This window comes from Ochotona curzoniae, unplaced genomic scaffold (genome assembly GCF_017591425.1).
Source record: "Ochotona curzoniae isolate NIBS_2020 unplaced genomic scaffold, NIBS_Ocur_1.0 contig_2210, whole genome shotgun sequence".
Lineage (NCBI taxonomy): Eukaryota > Metazoa > Chordata > Mammalia > Lagomorpha > Ochotonidae > Ochotona > Ochotona curzoniae.
In genome coordinates, this window is record NW_024465369.1 from 47,848,031 (window position 1) to 47,874,839 (window position 26,809).

The 26,809-nt window shown below is 42.3% G+C and overlaps 1 protein-coding gene and 1 long non-coding RNA gene across 4 annotated transcripts in view; one reads left to right on the top strand and one right to left on the bottom strand.

Annotated features, from left to right (window-relative positions):
• Positions 1 to 12,356, bottom strand: part of LOC121150734 — an 84,576-nt gene extending 72,220 nt beyond the window's left edge. Inside the window, exon 1 of the long non-coding RNA XR_005883020.1 lies at positions 12,277 to 12,356. This is a non-coding gene — a long non-coding RNA (uncharacterized LOC121150734). The remainder of the gene's footprint in view (positions 1 to 12,276) is intronic.
• The window catches only part of NAB1 (NGFI-A binding protein 1), a 42,586-nt gene continuing 27,741 nt past the window's right edge, over positions 11,965 to 26,809 (top strand). Inside the window, exons 1-2 of one of the 3 annotated variants that reach the window (XM_040971871.1) lie at positions 11,965 to 12,268; positions 22,566 to 23,400. In XM_040971871.1, the coding sequence (XP_040827805.1) occupies positions 22,585 to 23,400 (816 nt within the window). In that variant the 5' untranslated portion in view covers positions 11,965 to 12,268; positions 22,566 to 22,584. Of the gene's footprint in view, positions 12,269 to 22,089; positions 23,401 to 26,809 lie in introns of those variants that run through there. The other 2 variants (XM_040971872.1, XM_040971873.1) reach the window with 2 other exon arrangements.

A 26,809-nucleotide genomic window follows, 5' to 3' on the forward strand; every position in this document is an offset into this window, starting at 1 on the left:
ACCCGCGTGGGAGACCCGCAAGAGGCTCCTGGCTTCGGATTGGCATAGTATCGGCCCGTTGCGCTCACTTGGGGAGTGAATCATCGGACGGGAGATCTTCCTCTCTGCCTCTCTGTCTCTCCTCTCTGTATATCCGCCTTTCCAATGAAAAAATAATAAAAATAAATCTTTAAAAAAAATAAATAAAAATAAAACTATCACCTAGACACAACACTTGGAACAAATAGTGAATTCTTCCCCTTGCTTATTTAGGCAAAATAATAACATTGTTTTATTCTGTTCTATTTCTTATCCCCAATATTTCTTAATTTTATCCAATATGAATTGGATAGATTTTATCATATAAATTATGTGAGTTACAAAGTGATATGATTCACTCGAACAGTTAATCATTTGGGATACTTTTGTCTCTTATTGTTAAAAGTGTTGTAATTATCTTCTTGTTAAATGTTCATAAATCTAGAATATCATACTAGAAATTAGTCCGCTAGACTGAATTCTATGAAAAGTTGGAAACACGGAGTTCAATTTTCCTTTAAAATGTTGTTCACCTCTTACCAACAATTAAAAGCCCCTAACCTATCCAACACTCCAACACCTGCATGATGTAGAACATTATATATAAAGCAATATACTTCATAACTGAAAAAGTCCTCACTTCCCATTATCAGGGATTACTGTTAGGGCAGCAACTAGAGGAAAACAAAAATCCTTAAAAATTTCTGACAACCACATAAAAATCCCCAACCCTGAGCAAGCTGATGAGTGATGACGCGTAAGTATGGGTAAGCACAATTTCAATTCACATTATAAAGTTATAATCCTGCAGTCTATGGAAATAGAGCCATGTTTGACCTTCCTTTATTTCAGTACTTTAAAATCTCTTACAGTAGAATACACGCATTGTGCATTGTCCTTTCAAAGCATCGATGCTAACGTGGCCAGTATTGAGAAATGTAATGTGACAATTAGCCCAAATCAAGTGCTTGGCAGCTGGTTACATGATCAGTCAACTCAGGAGCATACCTGAACCAGCACAGCCTAAGCACTTGGGTGGGGGCGGGGTGAGGGGCAGTTTTTTGTGCCTGTTTTGTTCCCCTTTCATTTTCCTGATACCCAGATACCCACATCACCTCTCCTGAAAAGTACAAAGAGCTGTAACTGTACTGTGTCTTCTCTCCCTGTAGTTCTGTTCCAACTGCTCCATAAAGCCGTTCATTCCCACCTGTCCAAGGTCTAAGAATGATTCTGTGACAGGCATAGTGAAATCCCTGTGAGGATGAGCTTTCTTTGCCTCGACTTACTTCTTTCTCACGGTAGTCATGCACTTAGTGCCCTCTCTCTGATTCTTCACCTTTCCCAGAACAGTCATGTCCAGTGTGGGCAGCTTTTCACAAGGATACTCTCTTCACTACTTTCTCCCAATCTGATAATTGCTTCAAGAAAGTGTGATAGCTTGCTGGCTAAAGTCCTCAGCTTGCATGTACCAGGGATACCATATGGATGCCAGTTCTAATCCGGGCTGTTCCACTTCCCTGCTTGAGGCCTGGGAAGACAGTGAAGGGCAGTCCAGAGCCTTGGGATTCTGCACCCACTGGAGAGACCTGGAAGAAGCTCCTGTCTACTGGCTTCAGATTGGCTCAGCTCCAGCCATTGCAGCTACTTGGGGCGTGAACTAGCAGATGGAAGATCTTTTTCTCTGTCTCTTCTTCTTTCTGTATATATGCCTTTCCAATAAAAATAAATAAATCTTTTTTTAAAAAAAAGGAAAGACCATTTCCTTTACATGTTCCCTTCTGATTTACCGCCCTGATCTTTTTGTGAACTAGAAGAGGCCCGGATCTCCTTTGACAAGTGTGACAATTCACACACACCTTTGCCAAGGAAACAAACCAAATCCTATTTCATATTCACCCGGCGGAGAGATACTTAAAAAGGGTGTACCAGTTGGTGGTCCCTCTGCCTGCAGAATCCAGATGCAGGGAAGAGACAAGCACAGGATTGATGTTGGTCTCGGCACACTGACTGGAGAAGACCAAGGCCAAACCTGAAGCTGAGAAGACCACAAAAGCCAGGGATGGAGTGAACACATGGAAGGCAGTTTGAAAACACCCCAGAGACAATAAGCAAAGAAGCTTTTCACTGCTTTCCACACAGGCCAACAGTCAGCACAATGAACTGCGGGCAGGCATGAGCTGACAGTGGCCAGTGTCACTGCAGCACGGTGGCTGCCGGGAGGGAGGAGGAGAGGCAAGAAGAGCTGATTGTAACCACTGTCTTCAAAGACAGAGCTGGGGAAGAAGAAAACCAAGGCTCTCATCCTAAAAAAAGGTCCAGAAACACTCCTTAGAATGTCTTACCAGAAGTTTCCATTTATATTCTTAAAAAGTGTACTTTTTAAACAAAACCACAATTATTCTTCTTTCAGATGGATGCTTGGTTGTATTTACTGTGTACCATTGCATATCCTGCTCCTTATATAAGCAATGCATAACATACACTTCCTCATCTGTAGGAGTCAATTGGATCAAATGATTTCAAAGATGCTACCTGGTTTCCCAAATGTCTATTAACACACATGTAGAACATTCTTACTTGGATCTTACAAGCATTTGCAGCCCATCTCATTTTTTAACTTTTCTTCCCTTCAAACAGGAATTACATAAGTAACTAACTTGCAAGTAAATAAATTACTGAAAACCAAACTACTTCTATGCTGAATTAATGTACATCATTTTAATATTACAAAGGAGGTATCACTAGGGGAACTTTAAAATGCTTTATACTTGAAAATTTTGTATTATCTTCTAAAACCATAAACATTAATGTTCATTACTTTTAAAATAATATTTACTAATTTGAAAGATAGAGTTACAGAGTGAGAGGGAGAAGGATCAAGAGAAAGAGAAAAAGAAAGAGGAAAAAAGATCTTCCATCTGCTTGCTCACTGCTCACATGATGGCAAATGTCAAGTCTGGGCAAACCAAAGCTAGGAGCTAGAATCTTCTTCTGGGTATCCCATGTGAGCCCAGTGGTCCAAGGACTTGGGTCATCCTCTGTTGCTTTCCCAGGTGCTTTAGCAGGGAGCCAGATCAGAAGTGGAGCAACCAGGACTCAAACTGGAACCAATAAGAGATGTGAGCATCACAGGTGGCAGCTTTGCCTACTATACCACATCTACTTTTTTGAAAGATTTGTTTTTATTTGAAAGGCAGCTTTACAGAGAAAGAAGAAACACAGCAAGAGATGTCCTCCATCTGCTAATTCACTCTCCAAATGACCCCAATACCCAAGGTTGAGCTGATCCTAAGCCAGAAGCCAGGGGCCAGGAGCAAGAAGCTTCTTCTGGTCTCCCAAGTAGGTTCACTTGGGTCATTCTCCACTGCTCTCCCAAGCCATTAGCAGGGAATTAGATGGGTAGTGGAGCAGCCAGGATATGAACCACCATCCACATGGGATGACAGTACCATAGGCAGAGGATTAGCCTGCCACATTGACCCCCAATTATTTATTTTTAAAAGAGCAGCTACTTCTGAAGTCATGGCTCCTAAAATCAGTTATTATATGTTCCTTACATTTTTAAAAGTTATTTATAATTTCCACATGTTTAAAAATCTTCAAATTTCCATTCATTTAAAAATCTAATTTGCAATATATTTTTGAAGTTTTCAATTTCATAATGCAAATTAAGAGAAATTTTAATTTCACTTCTGGTAATATGAACATTGTACATGACTCAGTTAATTGTAGGGCCGTCACCACATAGAGTAGAAAATTTGTTAACTATAGAATTGTTCTGAGGCAGTAACAGCATACCAGCATAGAATTATATTGTACTGTAGATCTTGCAGGTCAGAAACCATAATTTTATTCTTTCTCTCCTCTAAGAACATGTAAAATTTATCATACTTTCTTTTCTTCTGGATCACTGAAGCATTTTAAAGAAACGTTTCTGAAAGCAATAAATGTTCAGTCAAATGTCAGAATTACTACTAACTTCTACATTTTTACTTAACTAACATTTTTTAGTTTCACAATGTGGAGATGGTTTGGCAAAAGAATTCCCTGTTTTTGCAAATACACAATAACTGAAATATTGTGAAAGCATTTAAAAAAGATTTATTCTATTTATTTGAAAGGTGGAGTTACAGAGAGAAAGAGAAACAGAGAGATCTTCTCTCTGCTGGTTTACCCTCCATATGGTGTCAATGGCCAAAGCTTGGCTAGATGGAAATCAGGTCAGGGCATCACCCAGGTTTCCCCCGTGGGTGCAGGGCCCTAAGGCCTTGGGCTGTTCTCTTCTGATTTCCCAGGTGCATTAGCAAAAAGATGGATCAGAAGTAGAGTAGGTGGGACACAAAGCAGTGCCGTTATGGGAGGTGTGGGAGTGCCCATATGCCTGGTGTGGGAGGAGGCAGCTTCATTCACTACTCCACAATGCCAGTCCCTCCAGATAATTGTTGCAAATTCTGTAAAACAAGTACATAATGGAATAGAGAGTATAAGCCATGGGGCCTCTTCCTCAGCAGCTCACACTGTATTACAGAAGTGAACAAAGCAAAGCAACTAAAGATCAGCCGTAACTGTGAGCTTTCCACCTGGCATAAAGTGCAATGCGATAGGAGTCATGGGAAGCAGAGGGTCCTAGGGACGCAGTGGTCAGGGTCACCTTGCAGCAAGGTGCAACTGGAACTTCCAGTGTGGGAGAGTCACATATACCACATTTCTGAGACCTCCAGTACTGACTTGACATCTTGGGGCCATAGGCAGGGAGACTGACACAGGGGCTCTGAGACAGAATTCAGGACCTCCTGTGTGTCCTTCAACAGGGCATGTTACTACCCAACATCTTGGTTTCCTCCCCTCAACAACAATAAGGATGGGGTTAAGAGTAACCATAGGCACTCCACAGCTCTATTGCGAAGATGAAACAAATACTTACAAAATGCTGTACACCTAGTGGCTCCTTGGTAAACAGCAGTCACTCTTCTAGTAGCACTAAACCCACACTTACTTAAGAGTTTTCTTTTTAAGTTGACAAGCAATACCACATTTTTTGTGTACAATGTGGTGTTAAAAAATATATATGCATTGTGGAGTGGCCAAAACTAACTAATTAACATATGCATTTATCACTTTTGTGGTGAGAACACCCTACACCCACTCTTAGCAGTTTTCTGGAACATCTATGTCTTCACTTTGGTCACCATGTTCTAGGAGAGATCTACCCAATTCACTCCTAATTGAAACTTGGTATCCTCTGGGCAACATCTCCCCAACCAACTGCAGGCAGCACAGCCCCTGGTAAGCTAATCAGTGTGGCTGTGGGATCAGCCTCTTCAGAGTTCACAGGACCCTTCTGTAGCCTCCCAATGTCACTTAACCAGATATCCTTCAGGGTTATTTACGTGGCTGCAAATGCTAGGACTTCCTTCTTTCTAAAGGCTGACACCTATGCCATCATGCATATGGCCCACAGTTTCTTTATGCATTAATCCATGCATGGACACTTAATATGGTTCTTCATCTTGGCTATTGCAATAGTGCCATGAACTGCAGGATCAGGTGTTGGTTTTAGTTTTAACTTTTTGATGTTCCTTTATTCTGATATTTGTAACAGCTCTACTAAATTAGTCCCAAAGTAGTGTTCTTTTAAGCATTGAGACTTATTAACTTTTTGTAATCGAATAAGTCTACTTAAACAATATTCTAAGTGAATAATGACTTCCACTTAAAAGTTAATCTCAGTAAAATTTAACCACAAAAACAAATACAAGGAAAGCAATGCTATTTTGATTCTAACAATACACTAAGGCCTGTCCTTTTTATTTGATTAGAGACATTCTGGCACCAACTTGGATGTTCTCCTTCAGAAGGACTGGAAGAGATCTGGAGAAGAGCTGACTTAGCATGTGATCCACTGCTACTGCATCCATTCCACATCTCCAGTCGGCCCAGCGTGTGTTCCCTGGCCCACCAGGGCCAGCAGACGAAGGCAGGAAGCGCTGCTCGTTGGCTTGTGACCTGGCCTTGTTCTCTAAGGGACGGGCACTAATTGTGAATCTCCAAGAGTACATGATATATCCTATTTTCTCTCAATTTCCACCCCCATTCAAACGCAGAAAAGAATTATTCTTTATTTGTAATTTTAAAATCCAACAGGGAAATGCATGCCAGATTTGGCTACACGCTGTGACACACTGCACAGGCTTGGGTAAAATTAGGGATAGACTGCAAAACAAGCTGCTCCCACGTGTACACCTATCAGGTCAAATGAGATGAAATCAACAACCTGGAAAAAGATTTCCTGATTTTTTCACAAGTGTTTTTTGAAGTTTAATAGTGCACAGTGATGCTTACTGAAGCCATAAAAAGCTCTCTATTGCCCTTGCCTTCGCAAATAAGGAATTAAGCCTGTGATAACATTTACAAGGATATTTCTAAGAATAAGAACACAGTAAGAATGGATGAGAAACAGAACTTGATCTGTCTCTTAAGCCATTTTCAAAGTGTTGTGAAAATTCAGGATGTTGTAATTGATTAAAACCTTTGTTACTCATTTAAAATTTTATGTCTAGCGATGTAGTATAAATTGCTTTGCTAACATTCTAAAATAACTGCAACTTACACATCACTTTTTTTAAAATTAATTGATTGATTGATTAAGAAAGCAGATATACAGAGAAAAGGAGACAGAAAGAAAGATCTTCTGTCTGCTGTTCACTCCCAAGGTGACCACAATGGCTGGAGCTGAGCCAATCCGAACTTAGGAGCCAGGAGCTTCCTCTGAATTTCCCACACGGGTGCAGAGTCCCAAGGCTTTGGGCCATCCTCCACCACTCTTCCAGGCCACAAGCAAGAAGCTGGATGGGAAGTGGAATAACCAGGACATGAACCAGCACTCATATAAGATCCTAATGAAAGCAAGGTGAGGATTTAGCCACTAGGCTACCAGCCAGGTCCAACATATTACTTTTAAAGATATTCTTACTCTTACTATTCAATTGGAAAGGTTACATATTTATTCAGATGCTATCACATTTTAAATGCTTCTATGGGAAAATATGCAATTTACATTTTACATTAAGAATGTCTACAAAATCAAAAAAACTCTACTTGCCAGTCAGTTCCTGTTTTTCATTTAATTCAGCTATTTATCAAATATTAATTCAGGGAAGGGACGAGTGTGTGTGAGCTATTCTCTGAAGTGCTACATATACAACTGGCAATAAAAGACCACAACAAATACCTTTACTGTCTTGGGCTCTTACTGAATTATAATATGACACATGGTCTCCACTAAAATTTGGGGATGGCACTGTGGCATAGTAGACTAAACTTCTGCCTGCAGCACCAGCATCCCATATGGGCACCAGTTTGATCCCTTGCTACCCCACTTCACATTCAGCTCCCTGTTTGTGGCCCAGCAGAGCAGTGGAGGACTGCTTAAGTCCTTGGACCCTGCGCACACCTGGGAGACTCAGAAGAAGCTCCTGTGTCCTGGTTTCAGATCAGCTGGGCTTTGGTGATGTGGCTATTTAGGGAGAGAACCAGTAGGTGGAAGACCTTTCTCTCCCTTTCTCTCACTCACTCTCCTTCTCTCTGTAAATCTGCTTTACAAATAAGCCTTTTAATCTTAAACCTTATTTTATGTAAGAGAACAGAGAGACGGAAAGAGAAAGAAAAGGATATCTTCCAGTGCAGATTCCCTCCTCAAATCCCTGTACTTGTAAGGGAAGCCAGGGGCCTGGAACTCAGTGCGAGCCTCCCAGATGGGTGGGAGGACCACCACCTGCTCCTTCCCAGGGTGAACACTAACAAGAAGCTAGATTGTAGTGGAGGAATAGCACTTGAACCAGGCATTCAAATACGTGATGTGGGCATCCCACATCCAAATACTCACGCCTATTACATCATTCCTAATACTTCCATGTTTAAAAACTTTCTGTATTTTATTGTGATTTGTATTCAGGAAGTTTGATGTTTACTATAGTTCAGCTCAAAATAGTGAGTTGAAATTAACTCAGAAATCTGTTGACTGTTGATTAAGAAAAAGTGGCCTATATACCTGAGGGAATACTACTTAGCCATAAAAAGAATGAAATCTTGTCTTTTGCATTAAAAGGAATACAATGGGAAACCACCATGCTTAATGAAATAAGCCAGTAACATCATTTGTTTTCTTTGATATACAGAATGTAGAATACACAAATAATGTGTAGGAACCCAAAGACATTAGACATTATTTTTAGTCCTTGTTTATGCTCCAATGGAACTGCAGCCTCCCTATATTTTTAATTACAGAATATTATCATTAGTGATGCACTAATCCTATACTGCGGGCTAAAATTACGTTTTTTGCAAAAAAGAAAAAACAGGGAGGAGGGGGACAAAGGGAAGGAAAACAGGAGGAAGGAGAGCATGATTATCTTGTACCTATGAAATCTCTTTATATTAATAAAAAGCTTAAAATATTCTTAAAAAATATCCTAGAAACAATGTTGTGGCCTAATGGGTTTATGCTGCTGCTTGCAATGCCAGAATTCTATAATGGACACTGGTTCAAGTCTTAGCTGCTCCCCTTGCAGTCCAGTTCTCAGTTAACGTGCCTGGCAAAGCAGCAGAGTATGGCTAAAGATCTTGAGCCAGTACTTACAACGAAGACCTAGCAGAACCTTCTGCCTCCTGGTTTCATACTGGCCCTGCTCTGGCTGTTGTGGCCATTTGGGGAGTGAATGAATGAAGGTAGGACCTCCCTCTCTGACTTTCTTTCTCTTCTCCCTCGTCTCCCCACCAACTCTGACTTTCAAACCAATAAATAAACTTTTTAAATACAGGAGCATCATTTTCTTATTGCTTAGCAATTAGTAGTTTATATGTTGACCTTTGGGAGTCCGTGAGAAAAGTGAATACGATAAGACAGAAACACTTTCCTTTGTCTTTTAGGCACCTGTTTGTTCTCAATTTGATTTTCAATGTTTTGTAGAAAAGCCCTGGGACAAGGAACCAGGGCTTGCTTGTGTTTGTATCCCAAGCACCCAACCTCAAACCTGGCACATAATTGCTGCTCAATCAGCAGTACTGCATACATGAACACATTAGATATATACGTATTTACAGTAAAATCAAACCAGGAAAAACCAAAACTATTGCAAAGATGTTTAACAGAAAACACTCTAAGTAGTCTGAACAGGAACTGTTTGTGGTACCATGTTATCTTTTTTTTTTTTTAAGATTTATTTATTTTTATTGGAAAGGTGGATATACAGAGAGGAGGAGAGACAGAAAGGAAGATCTTCCATCTGACTGTTCTTTCCCCAAACGGCCACAATGGCTGGAGCTGAGCCAATCCAAAGCCAGGAGCCTGGAGCTCTTCTGAATTTCCCATGCAGGTGCAGGGTCCCAAGGCTTTGCTTTCCCAGGCCACAATCAGGGAGCTGGACGGGAAGTGGGGCCGCTGGGGCACAATCCAGCGCCCATATGGCATGCCAGGCGTGCAAGGTGAGGACTTTAACCACTACGCTAATGCACCAGGCCTGGTACCATGTTATCTTAACACCTGCCTGGATCGCCTCCATCAGCAGCCCTTAAGAGAATGAGAAGGGGCCACACTTGGCTCTGTTCATGTGTACAGCTTTCAACGCCCTTAACAAACCCACAAGGGCTGGGGGTAGGAAAGGAAGGTGAGTGTGCTGGAGTGGGGTAGCTTAGTGCTGGCTTGGTGACAAAACAAAACACAAAGCCCCTTCTTCTGAGCTGTCTGGAATACAGGCAACTGGCTCTATTCTCCCTGAGCAATTGCACTGACTGCCACACAGTTGCCACACAGACTTCCAGAACTGTCTGCCTGAAAAGGTAAAATGTTATCCAGAACTGCTTGCCTGAAAGGGTAAAATGTTATCTTCTCATCATTTCCCTTCCTCCCACCACCTCTTCCAGCACCACTGGGCATTTTAAGCAAAGTGGGCCCCGAAAATGCCATTCTTAGTGTGGGAAGAACACGCTATCTAAATGTGCCCAGAAAGCAAACAGGCAAAGAGCTCAGCGTTTCACTGGAGAAGGAACCAGCTCTAATTCGGGAGGAGGATCTGCCCTGACACATTTCCTTTCCAGCACCATGCTCAGCCAGGCATACGCAAACTTGGGAGGAGGATTTTTTTTTTCCTTCTTGTTCTGAAAACAATTCCACTGGAAAGCTCCTGCATCCAGGTAAACCTACCTTCGTGTTCATCAGTCACTCACTCACTCACTGCACACAGGTTTTCTCTAGCTGCTCCCGACTAATACTGCTTGCAGGACATGAGGATTCCAGAGGAATAAGAACAACTTTGTGGGTTTCATCGCCTGCACAGTCTTGAACCTCTACCTCTCCCAACTGCCTACACAGCCTTTATTTTGCTACAACCACCTAAGTCAACTCTCCTTAGTACTACAGCTGTGCCAGTCAGGAGTGCTGCAGAAGCAGAGAAAACTTGGAGCAGTGATTTCTTGGGTAGAAGAAACCTAGGATGCGAGCATGCTGAACTATCAACCCAGCTACCCCAGACAGAACCTGTCACTAACAATTGAACATACCTCACTTTAATTACATATACTCCAATGGGGCATGACTCATTCCTGTAACTCGCTTTGCTTTCGCAAAAAGGAGAAAGAAAAACCCAGAGTCTTTTTCTCTCAATATTGTCATCCCAAACCATTGCAGCAACATAAAGATGTGGTTTGAAGAATTCATGTCAAAGAATGCCTTGTATCCCCATCAGCAAAGAGGCGCACTCTCTGGGAGGCCAGCCAGGAAGTGGGAACGGCCTCCTGCGAGCTTAGATTCGCTAATATGGGATTCCACCTGCAGTTGCGCGGTTTATATTACTAATGTCCTCAGCATGCCCGCCCCGCCCCCCCCCCCCCGAGTTTTTCTAACAAAGGACAGGAAAAGCAGATTTTAAAATTGACCTTCAACTTCCCTGGCATTAAAGTGCATTTTTGGAGGTGCTTTACAACTTTTCTTTCCTAACGTTAACAATAGTTTGTGCAAACTAAGCTTTAAAGCTTAGTTTCCGTATTGTTCCCTGGGAACCCCATCTGAAAACACTCTGGGAATGTACAAGCGTTTTAATACACCGTGGAAATAGGAAACATTACCCAACAGAGTAATGGATGCAGAGGGCAGCAATGAAGCTACCCGGCGGCTAGCGACACAATTAAGCTGCGCTTGGGGTCTGTGGCTTCGCTTTCCAGCCCCCAGCGCCAAGACAACGGTGGGAAAGAGGCCAGATGGGCAAGACTGCGATTCTCGGTGAACCGCGCGTTCCTGCAGCTCGGCGCACCTGCCGCCCTCCTCCTCGAGCGGCCACCCTCCCCACCCGACGCCCCGGCCCGGGCGCTGGGGGCGCACCTGGCCCACCTGCCGGGCGCGCGGGAGCCAGCCGGGCGCGCGCTCACCTCTGCTTTCTAAAGTCGGCCTCCCTGGGGATGTTGGATTTGACGGGGTGTGCTCTTTTAAGTACTATATTGAGAAAAAAACAAACAACCCTGTATACATATTTCCTCTCGCGACCCTTTCGGGCCCGCTCCCAAGCTGGAGAGCAGGCCCCAGGCGGCGTCCCCTCCCCCGGCGGCAGCGGCAGTCGCGGGAGCCGCCCCCTCCCGGGCGCCCACACGGTTCCTCCCAGCTGCCGTGTGAATGGGCCGCCCTCCGGCTTCCACAGAGGGGGCGGTGGGAGGAGGCCGAGCCCCAGCCCCGGCCCCGCGGCCGCCGCCCCCGCCCCGCGGCGGCCCACGCCGGGATCTGCGTCACTCGGCCGCGCGTGGGCGGCAGCCGGAGCGGCGAATGTAGCAAGAGCGGAATCTCCCAATGTGACAGCGAGCGCGGGGAGGGGGGTGGAGGCGGCGGAGGCGGGCGGGGGAGGGGAGGGAGGGCCGCGCAGGGGGAAGGGAGGGCGCGGCGGGGGAGGAGGCGCCGCCGCCGCCGCCGCCGCCCGCGCGTCCGAGCCCGGAGGAGCCGCCGAGCCGCCTCGGCCCAGCGAGCGCCGTCGGGGCGGGCGGGCGGCCGGGCGAGCGGACCCGAACCGGCGCGCGCGGCTGAGGGGGGGGTGGGGAGAGCTGGGAGAGCGCGCCCACCACCTTCCCTTCCCCCACCCCTCGATGGGCGCGGGGGCGTCCCGGCCGCCGCAGCCGCCTGAGGAGGGAGAGCTGGGGGCCGTCACTTCGGAGTTGGGGCTGAGCCGTCCTCGGGGGAGAGTACGCCAAGACCGCTGCAGCCGCTGGCCGAGTACGTACCCAGGCGGACGTTCGCCAACTCCGGGCCGGCCGGGTGCGGGACGTGGTAGCGCTCGGGCGGCCGCCGGGGCAACTTGAGGCGGCCGAGCGGCCGTGCGTCCTGGGGCGCGGGCCCCATGCGGCAGCCGCCGGCGGCGGAAGGAGAGAGGGCGGCCGGGCCGGGTGTGGGCGATTCCCGGAGAAATGGGGTGCGCAGCGGCCGCAGGAAGTTGGAGGGCGAGCGGTGGGGGTGTGGAGCGCGGCGGGAGCACCCCGACTTGGGTGCTTTTCGCCCCCTCGGGAGAACGCCGGCCATTCGCCTCACGGGGCCGGGGTCGTCGCGCGGCGGCGCCCCCGAGGTGTGAGGCGGGGTGCGCTGCTGTCCCCTTCTCGGGGGGAGGAGGGGACAGTCTTTTGTGTGTTGACTTTATAAAAAGTGGTGCACCCACGGTATTCCTGTTCTTTCCTGGGTCTCTTTCCCAGGCGACTGTAGTTTTTTCATTTTTGAAAAGGCGGAAGGAGAGTTTTGCTTGGAAGTGGCTTTCAGAAACTTGGCATCGAGATGCAGGGAAAGCGGCGGAGCGTGGTACCTTTGAGGCCCCAGTGAGGAATTTGCGGACCCGCGTGGGTCCTGCGAGCCCTGGATGCAGACGTGCGTGACCTTAGGAGGGAGAACCATTGCGAGTGCCCTCCGAGATTCGTGGGCTGCAGTCTTGGGGCAGGCTGAGATCAGGAAACGACACACTTCTTCAGCCCAAATATTGTAGGATCTTAGAGAGGATGACAGAGTTGTGTCGGTTCTACAGACCCAAGTTTTGTAGTAGGTGATCGGAAACGAAACCTAGCCCTGCCTATGCTTGATCCTTACTCCCCGAGATTCTGCAGGCATGGAAAATTGAGGGGTGACTGTTAATTTAAAATATCACCCGTTGAGAGTCGATTGGGAATAGCATGTCACCCACCAGCAGTGAATTTGCCAGTGACGTGTCTCCCAACTTGGAGAGTGCAAAGATCAGAAGCTGAGTGCGAAATTCCCTAAATCTTATTTAGAAATATTTTGGCACTTTTAGTAGATAATATTATAATGGCACGGGAACAGAGGAACCGAATTTAAAGTAGGTTAGTCACGTTGGAAATGCTTTGCTGTTTTGCTAGAAAAGTGCATGCAGTGAAATCACCTTAGAATTTCCAGTTTGGGGATATTTTTTTTACCCCCTGAACAACATACCTGGTTGTGACATTTCATAATCATGTATAGGTGTTAGGAGGAGATATTGGAAGAGTGGCGGGTGTTGGGGTTAGAAGCAAATACACTCCTGAAGACTTCAAAGAGCTGTTTCTGATGTAATGTGTCAGTGGAAGTGGTTCTTAGATGCAGAGCGCTCTTCTTTCCCTCAATAGTTGTAGCACACAATGTTTAATCCTAGTCTTTTGCTTAAGTTTAAAGGATTTGTTGTTCTGGTAGGTACTAACATGCAAGATTTCCTTGAGACTTTACAGATGGCTGTCAAGGTCAATCTTTATCCCATTTTGATTGTTAGATGTGGGACTATTAAGTCTTTAAAAACATCTTTCTAAGGAACCTTTGGAAGGTGTTTCTGGTTTTTTTTGTTTTTTTGTTTTGTTTTGTTTTTATGTTTGTTTTTACCTTTTTTTTTTTCCACCAAAGCTAATATGTCCTCTGGTGCTGGAGATATTTGGGTTTGCTTGCTCCATTGGGCTCCAGTTTTATGTGACTGCACTAGTGACAACAGCAATAACATTATTGCAGGCACTGTAGATTTTGTCTTTATCCTACTTGTTAATTGTGGATATAATTCACATGACAAACGTTTTTAGAAATACTGATACAAAGAAATGTAGTGAAGTTCTATGACTGATAAGTCATTTGTGTAGTTAATACTTTACATCTCTTAAATTATCAGTAGAGTCCAACATTCTTGGCTAAAATAATTAAAAAATTTTCCCTTTCTTGTGATTAGTAAATAATGTGCACTGTTGTGTAGGGAAATTAATAGATTTTCAATTTTCTTGCTATTTAAAGCATTTGGCATTTTCCTTTAATCATACTCTAAGAACATGCTGGTTTATATAATATTAAATTTGCACTGCAGATACTTTGCAAGAATAAACTATAAAGTGGGGGGATATCTTTGCAATTTGTTGAGTAAACTTGCAGGATGATTGGATGGATGGCAGGATGTGGGGCCACATTGGTTCTGCTGTGTTGAGTGTGCAGTTGTTTCTGTTATTCATGTGTAGCTGTGTTCTAGATACCATGGAATCATGACACATTTGTGTTTCTTTCATGGAAGTGACCATACTGTGACATTCTTGAACACTTTAAAAACATACTGGCATATGGTCAACTTATTTATGCAAATTTTGTTGTCAAATTTAATATGTTACAGAATACATAATGCACATTAAACATAATATGAAGATTTTATTTCCTTTGCTTTGGATTTATTATTATCTAACCTACCACTTTCATTCTTTTGAGTGGTGGAAGGAAAAATAGTACAGTTATTATAGCAAATGCAAATTTTCTTTCTGATCTGATATATTCGGTAACTCATATAATACTAGATTATACTTCCTTAAACTCGGTCGTGGAAAAGTAGGAAATCGGAGTTGATATTGAGGATGATTTGTAATCCTCATCTTGAGAGAAATCTTACGGTTAAAACATACCATTCAGCTTTCAAATGGTTTTGTTATTTCCTAATATATTATGTTTAGAGGTCTGCTATTAATTTGCATGGTATTGTTAATTGAATAATTTTTACGAACTTCTGAAAGATGACACAGTCTGTATTTTTGCCTGCGTCTCCACTCAGAGGACATGAGTGCGTTAAGTGACTTTAGTGTGTTGGTTGATTGAAGAATTTGCCACCAGCAGGTATGGGGTACTAGTATTTGCCTAGTGATATTGTAGTTAAGTTAATGCATAGTTATCATTTAATAGCAAAATAGATTAAAATTTTTGCTCACTTGGATGAATTGAAAAATTTCATGAAAGTTTTAACCAGTTTAACCATTTTTTTATATTGATTTAGAAAACAATCTGTTAGGGAGGAGATTTAAAATTTCCCAAATTGCCACTAATTTGTTAGCAGGTACATGTTTAACTCCTAGTGAGGGTAGTAATAAGATCCAGAAGTGCCTTAACATCTATTGTTGGGTGCTAACTGCTAGTGAACCTAGTAAATCTTTTGGCAATTAAACCAGTTTAGCCTTGCGTTAAGTGATCTAGGTGATGTAATGGAACCTCATAGAATCATTTGTGCTTCAGTTTTATGTTCTAGAAGTAGGATAAAGGTTTAAAAAAAAAGTTCGTTTTCTAGCATCTCATCCTTTCCTAAGCTCAATATGACCATTAAAGGGCTTTCCATTTCACTCTTGGTTGCACCCATTGGCCGGTGCTCTTAGGCCCTGTACCTGCAAGCCAGAGTCTCCTGAATGTAGCAGTCCTTCAGAGGCAGAAGTTACGCTGTTTGTATTCATATTTCCTATTTTCTTTTTCCTCATTTCCAACTCAATCTTTCATTTGCTTAGTGTACAGCGGACCTCATCCAAATGTTATGAGGAAAACATTCTGGTGGAACTAATTCACCTTAATCTGCAAATGACTCATGAGCTTGTAGCCAAAGTTTTTCATGTTTTTTTGGTCTCTAAGAAGTTGCTATTAAGTTAGATAATTTTAATGTAAAAAATTAAGCTGTATTGGGAGGAAATTTACAGTTCTCTACATAATTAGGCCTCACTTGAATGTTGCCCTTGGTTTTCTCTCCACTCCTGGAAGGGTTTCTCTTGCTTGGAATGTCACAGGCTGTGGAAGTGTGTGTGTGTGTGTGTGTGTGTGTGATTCCTACACAAGATTCACAGTAGTGATTACAAATTGTTTAGATTCATTATGCTGCATTTAATTTAGAGAAACATTTTAAATAGTCCTAGAATTTCTCATGACTGATTTGAATTCTTAAAATGCTGGTTTTGCCTGGGCTCTCACATAATGTGAATGTTATCACTAACTCTAGGCAATTTCTCTAATTGGGAGATAGTCACCTGTGGTCTCTTGGGAAAATACCATGCTATGGAAGTCCACCAGGGAGCCTTCTGAGAACGTGTTGAGTATGACATGGTGGGATACCGGAATATGCTGTTACTAAATTGCCAGTTTACTGGGACACTTTAGCTCACTCAGAATGCATGCCTTTCGGAATGGGAAGGAAGGTAGCGGATCAGATGTTAACTCAAACATTGGGTTTAATTCACCAGTAACCTTTGTAAGGATGTAGTTCTTTATAAAACACTTTTTGAAGAAAAAAGGGAAATAAAATTAATGCAACCTTAATGCCCATTCTCAGGTGCTTATGGCCTCAGAGTAACCTGTTCCACAGTTCTGTGTATAACACAGTACGTAGCATTTAAAATTTTCTTCTTAAAGATTTTTGTTTTTGAAAGTTAGAGATCGATCTCCCATTTGCTGGCTCACTCCCACAATGACCACAGTGGCAATCAGAAGTGGTGCAGCTGGGTCTTGGGCTAGTGAAGTGCACACATGGAATACTGCCATTGCACGTGGAGGCCTAACTTGCTATGCCACAACACCAGCCCTCCTATTAGGTAGCATTTACCGAGTGTTTGAGGTTGCTATTAGAGGTTTCTTCCCTCTTAACGGGAATAGTCCGTGCTTCTTCATGGAGGACCATCTTCCCTTTGTACCTCCAGGACTGCTATTGTCTGATAAGAAAGAAAAAAGAATGAGGAAAGATTAAAAAATAATAACAATGAGACTTTATCCTAATGTGATGCTATAAGAGCAGCATGAGTCAACTTGTTACTTATGTGAGTAAAATATGCCAACTCTCACGCCTGGACTCACATAGGGCAATGCAGTGAAACTATGTAGAAGACAAAAAGCTCATGTTTTAGGGAAAGTTACACACAATTTAACCTGGTATCTAGATAACATCACAGAAGGGAGGACACCTGCTGTTGGGGAAATACTATGAGGAGGTCTGGGCGCTGGGGAGAGTGACGGTACCTGGGACAAAGCAGGAAGGTGGGATACCAGTGGTGTCTGCCTAGCGTGAATGTAGAGGTATGTTCAGGATCAGAGGAAAGGCAGGCTGTAGGTTGTCTAAATAAGAAACGTGGATTTCTTACACTGAGTAGTGGAGAATTTGCAGGTGAGTAAAGAGCCATACCCCTGCCTGTTCTTTAGGGAGATAAAATTAGCAGTCCAATATGGGATGTATTAAGTCAGGATGTTGTTTGTAAAGGTCGGGCAAGAAGCAGGGAAAACTAGAAGTAAGTACTTAATGGCAGAGAAAGGAAAAAGGTGGTATGAAGATTTGAGGAAGAACCAAGCAGCAAAGATGAAATCCACATCGTTTCATGTTGGAAACCAGAAGACAAGTGGTACAACTGAAAGAATTAGAGAATTGGGAATAGTGTATTTGGGAATCTGGAAGACCAGGAAATTGAGATAGTGTTGGTTTAGCACAGATTTTTATTATCTCCAGTCGAAATTACAAATTCTGGTTTACAAGGATTTGGGCTAATCATTCTCAGACTTTCCATGTGTGAGAATCGCTTTTTAAATTAAAAAAAATATGCAAATACTCATTATTTTACTTGGAGTGTTTTTTATGGAGATTGCATGCAATGACAAGGACAAATTCTGCTATACTTTTAAACGAGTTTGTTTTATTAAACTGTGAACACTTATAAATCTTAATTTGGAAATAAAACTTACATGAAAAGCATCTTTTTCCTTCATTTGTGAATGCTTGCATTTTTAAGTTTATGTATTTTTAAGTAAAAAGCAGACTGACAGAGATCTGACATTCAGTGGTTCATTTTCCAGATAGTTGCAACAGTTGGGATTGGGCTAGGAGCCCAGAACTCTTCTGGGTCTTTCATGTGGAGATCAGAGACCTGAGCCATCACCTGCTACTTCTAGGATGTGCGTTAGCAGGGAACTGAATCAGAATCAGAGCTGGGACCAGAACTCGGCCACTCACCCCAAGGTGGGTGCTACAACCAGGCTCTGGTTTCTTACTAACCGCTGAGCTAAGTGCCTACCTCTGTGTGTTTACATTTGCGAACCCTGCAGTAGCTCCATAATTCATGGCCCAGAAACCACTGATTGAAAGTGAATTGGAAATAGTCATCATTTTATAAAGATAACTGGATGCAGAGTAGATGAGATCATCAAATAAGAATCTGTACTGACAAAAAAAGAATCTAATGTTAAAAAAAAAATTCTCATTTTCAGATACACTTCATTAGAAAGGCAGAGTAACAGAGAGGTTGCACATCTTCCATCTGATGTTTCATTCCTTTCATGTTTACAACAGTTGGAACTATAGCAAGAGCCAAGAAGATGGGCCTCCATCCTCATCTTCCATATGGGTGGCAGGAACCACAAAACTTGAGCCATCATCTTTTGCTTCCCAAGTGTGTTAGCAGAAGTACTAGATCAGAAGCAGAATAGCCAGGATGACCTAGTGATGTAATAGGGGATGCTGGCATCCAAAGCAGTGGCCTAGGGCTCTGCATCACAGTGCTCACCCAGCTTTGGTAAATTCTTGAACTTGGAATATAGCAAGAAAAAGTAGGGAAAAATGAAATGGTGACAGCGTTTACAAAAATGAGCCGAAGAGCATTTTAAGGAATGATGGAACACAGCAGAGAGGTTAATGAGAGATGGGCAGACCATGACAATAATCCAGCAGTCACCTAAGAGTGAGGGAGCAGATTGCAGGCTAGGCTGAGGCCCGTTTTTAGGATTAGCTTTCCCGTGTGCCCTTATAGGCCCCACCTGTGTTCTCCCTTTCTGGCGTGGAAAGTGTCAGGTTTTCCATAGTGAGGCAGGGGTTGGACAGGCTGCCTTCTGAGTTCATTTAGCACAGTTTGAATCAAGACTAGTGCCACCCCAAGGAATGAGAATGTGATTTAAAAAAAAAAAATAGGTGAGTGAATGAAAGCAAGTAGTTTTTAGACTGTTGTCTAATTCCTCTTCCCTAATCCTGGGTTTCTTTTGATGGTACCGACTGGAATGAGGAATGTTTAAACTGGCTTAAGTGGAGTTTGTATGTGCACTGGCAGCCCGATATCAGGCTTAGCTTCTACATACGGTCAGAGTGAGCAGCTGGTTTCTCTTAACTGTGGAATTTATAAAAAGGTCAGGCTCAGCATGATTGTCTCGGGATGTCTTGAAAGGCTAGGTAACAATACACAGTTGAGTAGATTCACCACACTGTGGACTGCTTGTGTTTAGTGTTGTGTTCGAACCCTTTTAAATTTTTTTTTTAAGATTGGAGAGGTACAGGTAGAAAGCTAGCTTTCCACTTATTTGGCTTTCAGGTTGAAGCATGAATGATTACAGATTTTGTGAAAATAGAAATTCTCATAAAAGTTGCCTTTTAAATCAAGCTAATAGATGACATGGTGGTTGTTAAATTTAACACAGTACACTTGGAAAGAAGCTGAAGCACCATCCTAAAACAAAAGCTTGGAAAACCTGTGTCCTAGTAGTGCATGGGAACTTTCAGGAGCATGCTGGGACTCGGAATAGGTCTGGTCTGTCTTTACTTGTTTGTCTTCCATTTATTATCTTGACTTTGGAAATGTGCACTTGGTCCTGTTGGTCCCTATGGGAATAAAATATGCATATCTACCTTATCAGCATCGGAGGAATTAGAGTATTTCCTTTTTTAAGGGTAAAGATGAAAAGACATAATACTCGAAAATCATTGCTTTAGCACAGAAAGGGAGAAAGGCTGGGTCTCTTAGTTTTATTCTTCTTAAATATATCCTGTGATATTTGATTATTGGATTTTTTTTCACTGATTGCTCATAACAAGATTTAAAAGCTTTGCTCTAGATGTTCTGAGGTACTCTTTTGTCTGTTCCACAGCTTTAGGAGTATTTGGTTTAAATAAAACACTCCATAAACTCTGCAGAGTCCTCTTATGAAAAATCATGTGTGGATACACGTGTTTATGTCTGTGGATAAGTAATTTCAAAATACTCTTGAATATGAAGAATGAACAATAGTTGCATTAGGAAGATGATGGGAAGCTGTTGTTTTTTTTTTTTCCCTCCAATCATATAACTTCCTAGAAGCCATTCTGTTTGGAATATTAGTTTAAATAGATCTACATTTAAGTCTGTAACTCCCAAGAGTTGTGTTTTCTGCGTTGGTGTTCGTCTGGATGTTGGGCTTTCCCTAGAGTTGGACTATGTTTTTATCCAGAGAACTGAGGCAGCCTGAGCATGAAGGTGAACCTAGGAACCTGGCTGATTCGTGCTGCTTGCAGGGTATGCCAAATAGAGATTTTTCTCGGCCAAGTTATGGGCAGACCCCTGGATGTAGTTCAGGGTCCTGGGAGACCTTTTTTTTTTTTTTTCCCAAAAGCACTTAACATAGTGTCTTGGGAATTAACAGAAGTTGCTGGGTCCAAATTCAGTTTCTTTGGAGTCTTGGAAAGTAGGTCATCAGGTCACCTGGCTATCAGACTAGCCCTTGCAAACAAAGAGCTATAAACTGGGAGGAAGTCACTAGTTGAATATAGTAATTATGGAAGATACAGAAATTCCAGTCACAGTCCAGAGAATACACATCCTCCTGGCTGGTATAACTGAAACTAAAATTTTGTGTGATGTTCTGGCTGTTGCCATTTGAAAACAAAGTTCAGTGACTCCCTGGCTTTCCGGGATATCGCCACTATTGCACTCTTTGCGGCATCTCCCACTTATCTGTTGCTCCATGCTGTTTGTGTTGAGAGCACTTTGCTCCAGTGTGTGCATTTTTGAGCCTTCTATATTTTTTCCCTTAAGGGCTACTGGGTCCTTTTAATTCCAAGGGTGCTTTGATTACAGCAAGTTTGTGTGTCTTATATGGAAGTACTCAGCCAACTCCTCTTTGTATGTGGGAGGTCTCCAAGCATCTAAACAACTTTCAAAGGCTGCAAAGAGGACAAAACATACTTTGGTAGCTTTTGTCCTATCTTTTTAACAACAGGCTTCTCTGTGTTGGTTGGGCTGAGAGTGTGTCTTTTTCTTGACCTTGACCTCCACTGCCACTGTGGCGGCCTCACCTAATTTTATTCTGCATCTCTGGCCTTGACACATGTGTAGACACTGGTGCTTGTGTTGCATTCATGTACCTTCCTGTTTTACCCTGCACCATGTTCAAGTGCCATGCATGTCAGAGGGGATCTCATCATCCAGATTTTTCTGTATCCCAAAGGCCCATCACAGTTTTAGACTTGGATACATAATCCTGTCATCACTGGTAACTCCTCTTCCTGAAACTGTAGCTGTTTCCTCTTACTTACCATTTACACCTAAGTAATGGCCAAATCCTGTCATTTATTTGTTTTAATTTTTACTGTCTTTTTTCCTGGTTCCTAAACATGACATCTTCTGTTTTCTCACCCCCAATTCTTGCTTGAAATCTTAACTTCCTTCACCTGCCAGACTAATTATGGTAACTTTTCTTTATAAAATGGGAGTAACTGGACCCAGTGTGTTAGTGCAATATTAAGGTCCTTGCCTTGAACACACCAGGATCCCATATGGGTGCTGGTTCTAATCCTGGCAGCCCCACGTCCCATCCAGCTCCCTGCTTGTGGCCTGGGAAAGCAGTCGAGGATGGCCCAAAGCCTTGGGACCCTGCACCCGCATTGGAGACCTGGAAAGAAGTTCCTGGCTCCTGGCTTTGGATTGGTGCAGTACGGGCCATTGCAGCCAATTGGGGAGTGAATCATCTGACAGAAGATCTTCCTCTCTGTCTTTCCTCCTCTCTGTACATCTGCCTTTCCAATAAAATAAATAAATCTTTTTTTAAAATGGGAGCAACTGTACCTGTGTCACAAGGCTATTCAGAGGGGTAGGCATCTGAGGTATCCATCGTACTTCCTAGAACAGAGTCAATATTGAACCAGTGATATTGTTTTGTAGCATTTCTTATTTCCTGCTAATTTTTATTATTTTGCTCCTATATCAGTGTACACACCTTGAAAACAGCCAAGTCTGTCCAAACTGTGGCCTGCAGAGATTCAAGAGTTTGTAGGTCTCCAGACTTGCACTTGTTAGTTATTCTCCAGTGAAATCTGATCACTAGGGGTACAAAATGAGATAAAGTTCTTCAAATGGCACTGCCTTAACAGTTGTTGTGCAGGTGTTCCTTGATTATGTTCTTCTGGCATCACATTCTTAAATTCTAGTGTCCAACTTGTTTAAGAAGTTTGAAGCAAGTGTGATGTGCTTTTTCTCTCTTTTTTTTTTTTCAGGTTAAACTCATCCACAGTAATGGCTGCAGCTTTACCCAGGACCCTGGGGGAGCTACAGCTGTATAGAATATTACAGAAAGCCAATCTTCTTTCCTACTTTGATGCTTTTATCCAGCAAGGTGGTGATGATGTTCAGCAGCTCTGTGAAGCTGGAGAAGAGGAATTTTTGGAAATTATGGCACTTGTGGGCATGGCTAGCAAGCCCCTTCATGTCAGAAGGCTACAGAAGGCTTTGCGAGACTGGGTTACAAACCCTGGCCTTTTCAATCAGCCACTCACTTCCCTTCCTGTCAGCAGCATACCCATCTATAAATTGCCAGAGGGATCACCAACATGGCTGGGAATCTCTTGCAGTAGTTACGAAAGGAATAGCAATTCCCGGGAACCTCATTTAAAAATCCCCAAATGTGCTGCCACCACCTGTGTGCAGAGCTTGGGACAGGGGAAGTCAGATGTGGGGAGCTTAGCACTGCAGAGTGTCAGTGAGTCCAGACTTTGGCAAGGCCACCATGCTACTGAAAGTGAGCACAGTCTGTCCCCAGCGGACCTTGGCTCCCCAGCTTCCCCAAAGGAAAGCAGCGAGGCCCTGGATGCTGCTGCCGCGCTCTCTGTGGCTGAGTGTGTGGAGCGAATGGCCCCCACGCTGCCAAAAAGTGACTTGAACGAGGTAAAAGAGCTGCTGAAAACCAATAAGAAGTTGGCCAAAATGATTGGTCACATCTTTGAGATGAGCGATGATGATCCACACAAAGAGGAGGAGATTCGCAAGTACAGTGCAATATATGGCAGATTTGACTCCAAGAGAAAGGATGGAAAGCATCTCACACTCCATGAGGTAGGAAGCCCATTGATTTTCTCTTTTTTTCTATATGTACATGCTGTTTTGTAGCGGTGAGTTTGGTGATAATTGGCAGCTAAAAAGAATACTGCCTGAAAGCAATATTGGAAGTGTTGTAAGTGTTAGCAAAATGTAACATATAAAAATAGACCATATTTACTATGTTATGGTGGTGTTTGTGTTGAACTCAAATATGTTTATTTTTTGGAACTACACGGCAAGCTGACTTACAGGAAGATGTTAGATTTGGAGCAGTGAAAGCATAAAATCTTTGCATTTAAGACAATTTTTCAATTAATAAATGAACACTCATTTAATAAAACTTTTTTGCAGACTAGTATTTTAGAAAACAATGTTTTATGAGAATAGCCAGAACTTAAACCTATTTTCGGCTAGCACGGGTAACAGAATAATATTAGGTGAATATTAAAGGAATTATACCTTTGAACGTTGTTTTAGTTGATGATTGGTATCAGAAGTTCCCATTGTGAGGCTGGCACTGTGACATAGCAGGTTAAGCTGCCTCCTGAAATGCTAGCATTGCATCTAGGCACTAGCTTGCGTGACATTGTTCCAGACTCTTAGCTATGGCCTGGCCTCACCTAGGCTGTTGTTGCTGTTTGGAGAGTGAAGCAACCACTGGAGAGAAGATCCTCTATCTCTGTCTCTGTGTCTTCTGTAAATCTGCCTTTCAGACAAATAAACCTTTAAAAAGAATTCTCATTCTTACCTAGAAATACTTAAGTATGTGTGCATGTGTGTGTATTTAAACTAATGTGATATGTATGTTAGTATGCAACAGCACTTACGTGTGTGTTTGTTTACAGATATATACATACACACAGATACATACTGTTGCGCTTACTCCTCTTCTCCTGTTGACATTCTGGCCAGTACATCGTCTTTAAGTGTGGCTTATCAGCTAAGTCTCCAGTGAGAATATCCATGTCCCACACTGAAACACCTGGGTTGGATTCCCTGCACTCATTCCAATTCTAGCTTCCTGACAGTGCAGACCTCAACTTGGCAGAACTTCCCAGTCTGTGGGACTCCTGGATGAAGTGCTGGGTTTCAGCTTCTCCCTGAGTCCAGTCCTAGGCACGGCAGGCATTTCAGAAAGGAACTACTGCATAAGAACTCTTTCTCCCAGGAAGAAAAAAAAATTATATATACTGGTCTGTGCCTTACAACAAACTTAGGGTTTGTTCAGGGCAGAGACAGTGTCTCATTCCTTTTTATATCCTTAGAGTCTAATGTACCCAATAAATACTTGAAAAAATAAGTTCATATTTAAAGTTGAAAAGGTTGTTTCGCAGCTCTCTAAATAGTCATATATTCTTTAGAAGAAAGAAAAGCCTCTGAAAAACTGCTTAGGTTGAATTCAGTATTTCATGTTCAACATCAGATCTTCCTCCCCACTGACTTACGCTTTAACATGAAAGATAATATATATTTCTATAAAAGTAATCAGCCATTGCAAAAGGATATTAACTAATTCAATATGCAAGCTGTCAGGTACTTTTCTTTACGTATAAATACAGAATCATGTTTTGCACACTGTTCTGCATTGTTTTTCTTTTTGTAAGTGGAATAGTACACATAGTATAATATGCTAGTAGGTATCTTTTCAACTCAGTTCACATAGAATTATTTTATTGTATGGGTTGCATTGTGTTCTGTAGTTTGTGCAGTTTACATTTGACTTTGTAATGTTATTTAGGTTGTTCCATTTTTTTCCGTATCTTAGGTGTGAACATTATTATTCCTATAAACCATGGTACAAAATTGGGTGTGTTTTTCTCAGAGAGTTCAGAAATTTCTGTTGAAATGTATTTGTATTTATGTGGATTCAGAGTTGCAAGGCTGATTTTTAAGAAAATTTACGAGATTCTTAAAATACTTTCCCTTTTGGTTGTACATAATGAATTGAGTTCTTAAAATGTTTATTTAAGGAGTTAATTTTTAAGTCAACTTAATATTCTATCATGGTATCAGATCTTTTGGAAAATAAGTCTTCCCTAATAATTATAGTTGTAGTCTGTTCAAAATCAGACACATTTGTTCGAATAGTCTAATGCAGTGTATGAAACTTCAGCTTTTGAAGGTTTTGAAAAAAATGTAGTTAAAAACAAAATTTGTAAAGAGGAAATGTTGGAATAGATTCTGCAAAAAACAGTTCAATGTATGAGATAATTTTGAGATTATGTAATTATATTTTGGAGTATTTTTTTCAAAGAACCTGCAATTTTTACTTTAATTGCATAATTGATATAATTCTTCCTAAATGATTGTTGTTTTTTGCCTAGAAATGCTTTCAATTATAAATTAATTTGAAAATCAGATATATTTACATATGTCACTTCCTCTGTATATTCAGTTTTTTAGGCTTTTATATTGTTCAGTAATTAGCATAGTTTTTATTATTATTTGAGAGAGAGAGAGGAAAGAGAGCTCCCATCTGCGCATTCTTCTCCAAATCCTGATAGCTGGGAACCTTGGCCAAGTCTCCCATGTGGACAGCAGGGATCACATCACTTACACCATGGCCTGTTGCCTCCCAGGGCCTGCATTAGCAGGAAGCTGGAATCAAGAGCTGGAGCTGGGAATCTAATATACACACACAACTGAGGGACCTGCTCATCTTTACTGTTGGCTTCTCAGCTGCTGTGCTAAGTACTTACCCCACAGTTTTCATATGGGTTTTGCACATTTTTTGTTAGGCCAGATACTGTGTATGTTAAATATTCCATAGCATATATTCTAAATATCTCATTTAAATAGGATACATGAAAATACAGAGATAATTGTAAATGAATTTTTCTCTTTCAAAGGCTATCATTGGCTAGCTTTTGTATGCTAGTTTTGTTTTCACCAATTCTGCCATCTGATTTTTTTTTAAAGATTGATTTATTTGATTTGAAAGAGTTACTGAGAGACAGGGACAGAGAGGGAGAGATTTTCCATCCACCTGTTGTTCCCCACATTGTTGTAACGACCAGACCTGGGCTGATCTGAAGCCAGGAGCTTCTTTCAGGTCTCCTACGTGGGCACAATTACCCAAGCACTCTGGCTGTCTTCTGTCATAAGCAGAAAGCTAGATCAAATGGAACAACTAGGACTTGAACCAGTACATATGGGATGCTGCCGCTGCAGGTGGAGAATCAAGTTGTTAGACCACTATGCACTGTGCTGCCTACATCTCCCCCCACCCACACATACACACACCATTTGATCTTTTTAAAGGAATGCTTTTAAATGTGAATACTGGAGTTTCAGCTCAGGTAATGGATTATCAGAATGAATAGGGTTACAGTAGATCTCTGACTTGATGTGTTTTTAGATCTATCATATAGCCATTGTGTTATTTTTGTCATTTAATAACTGCCTCACAGGAGCTTATGTGTAG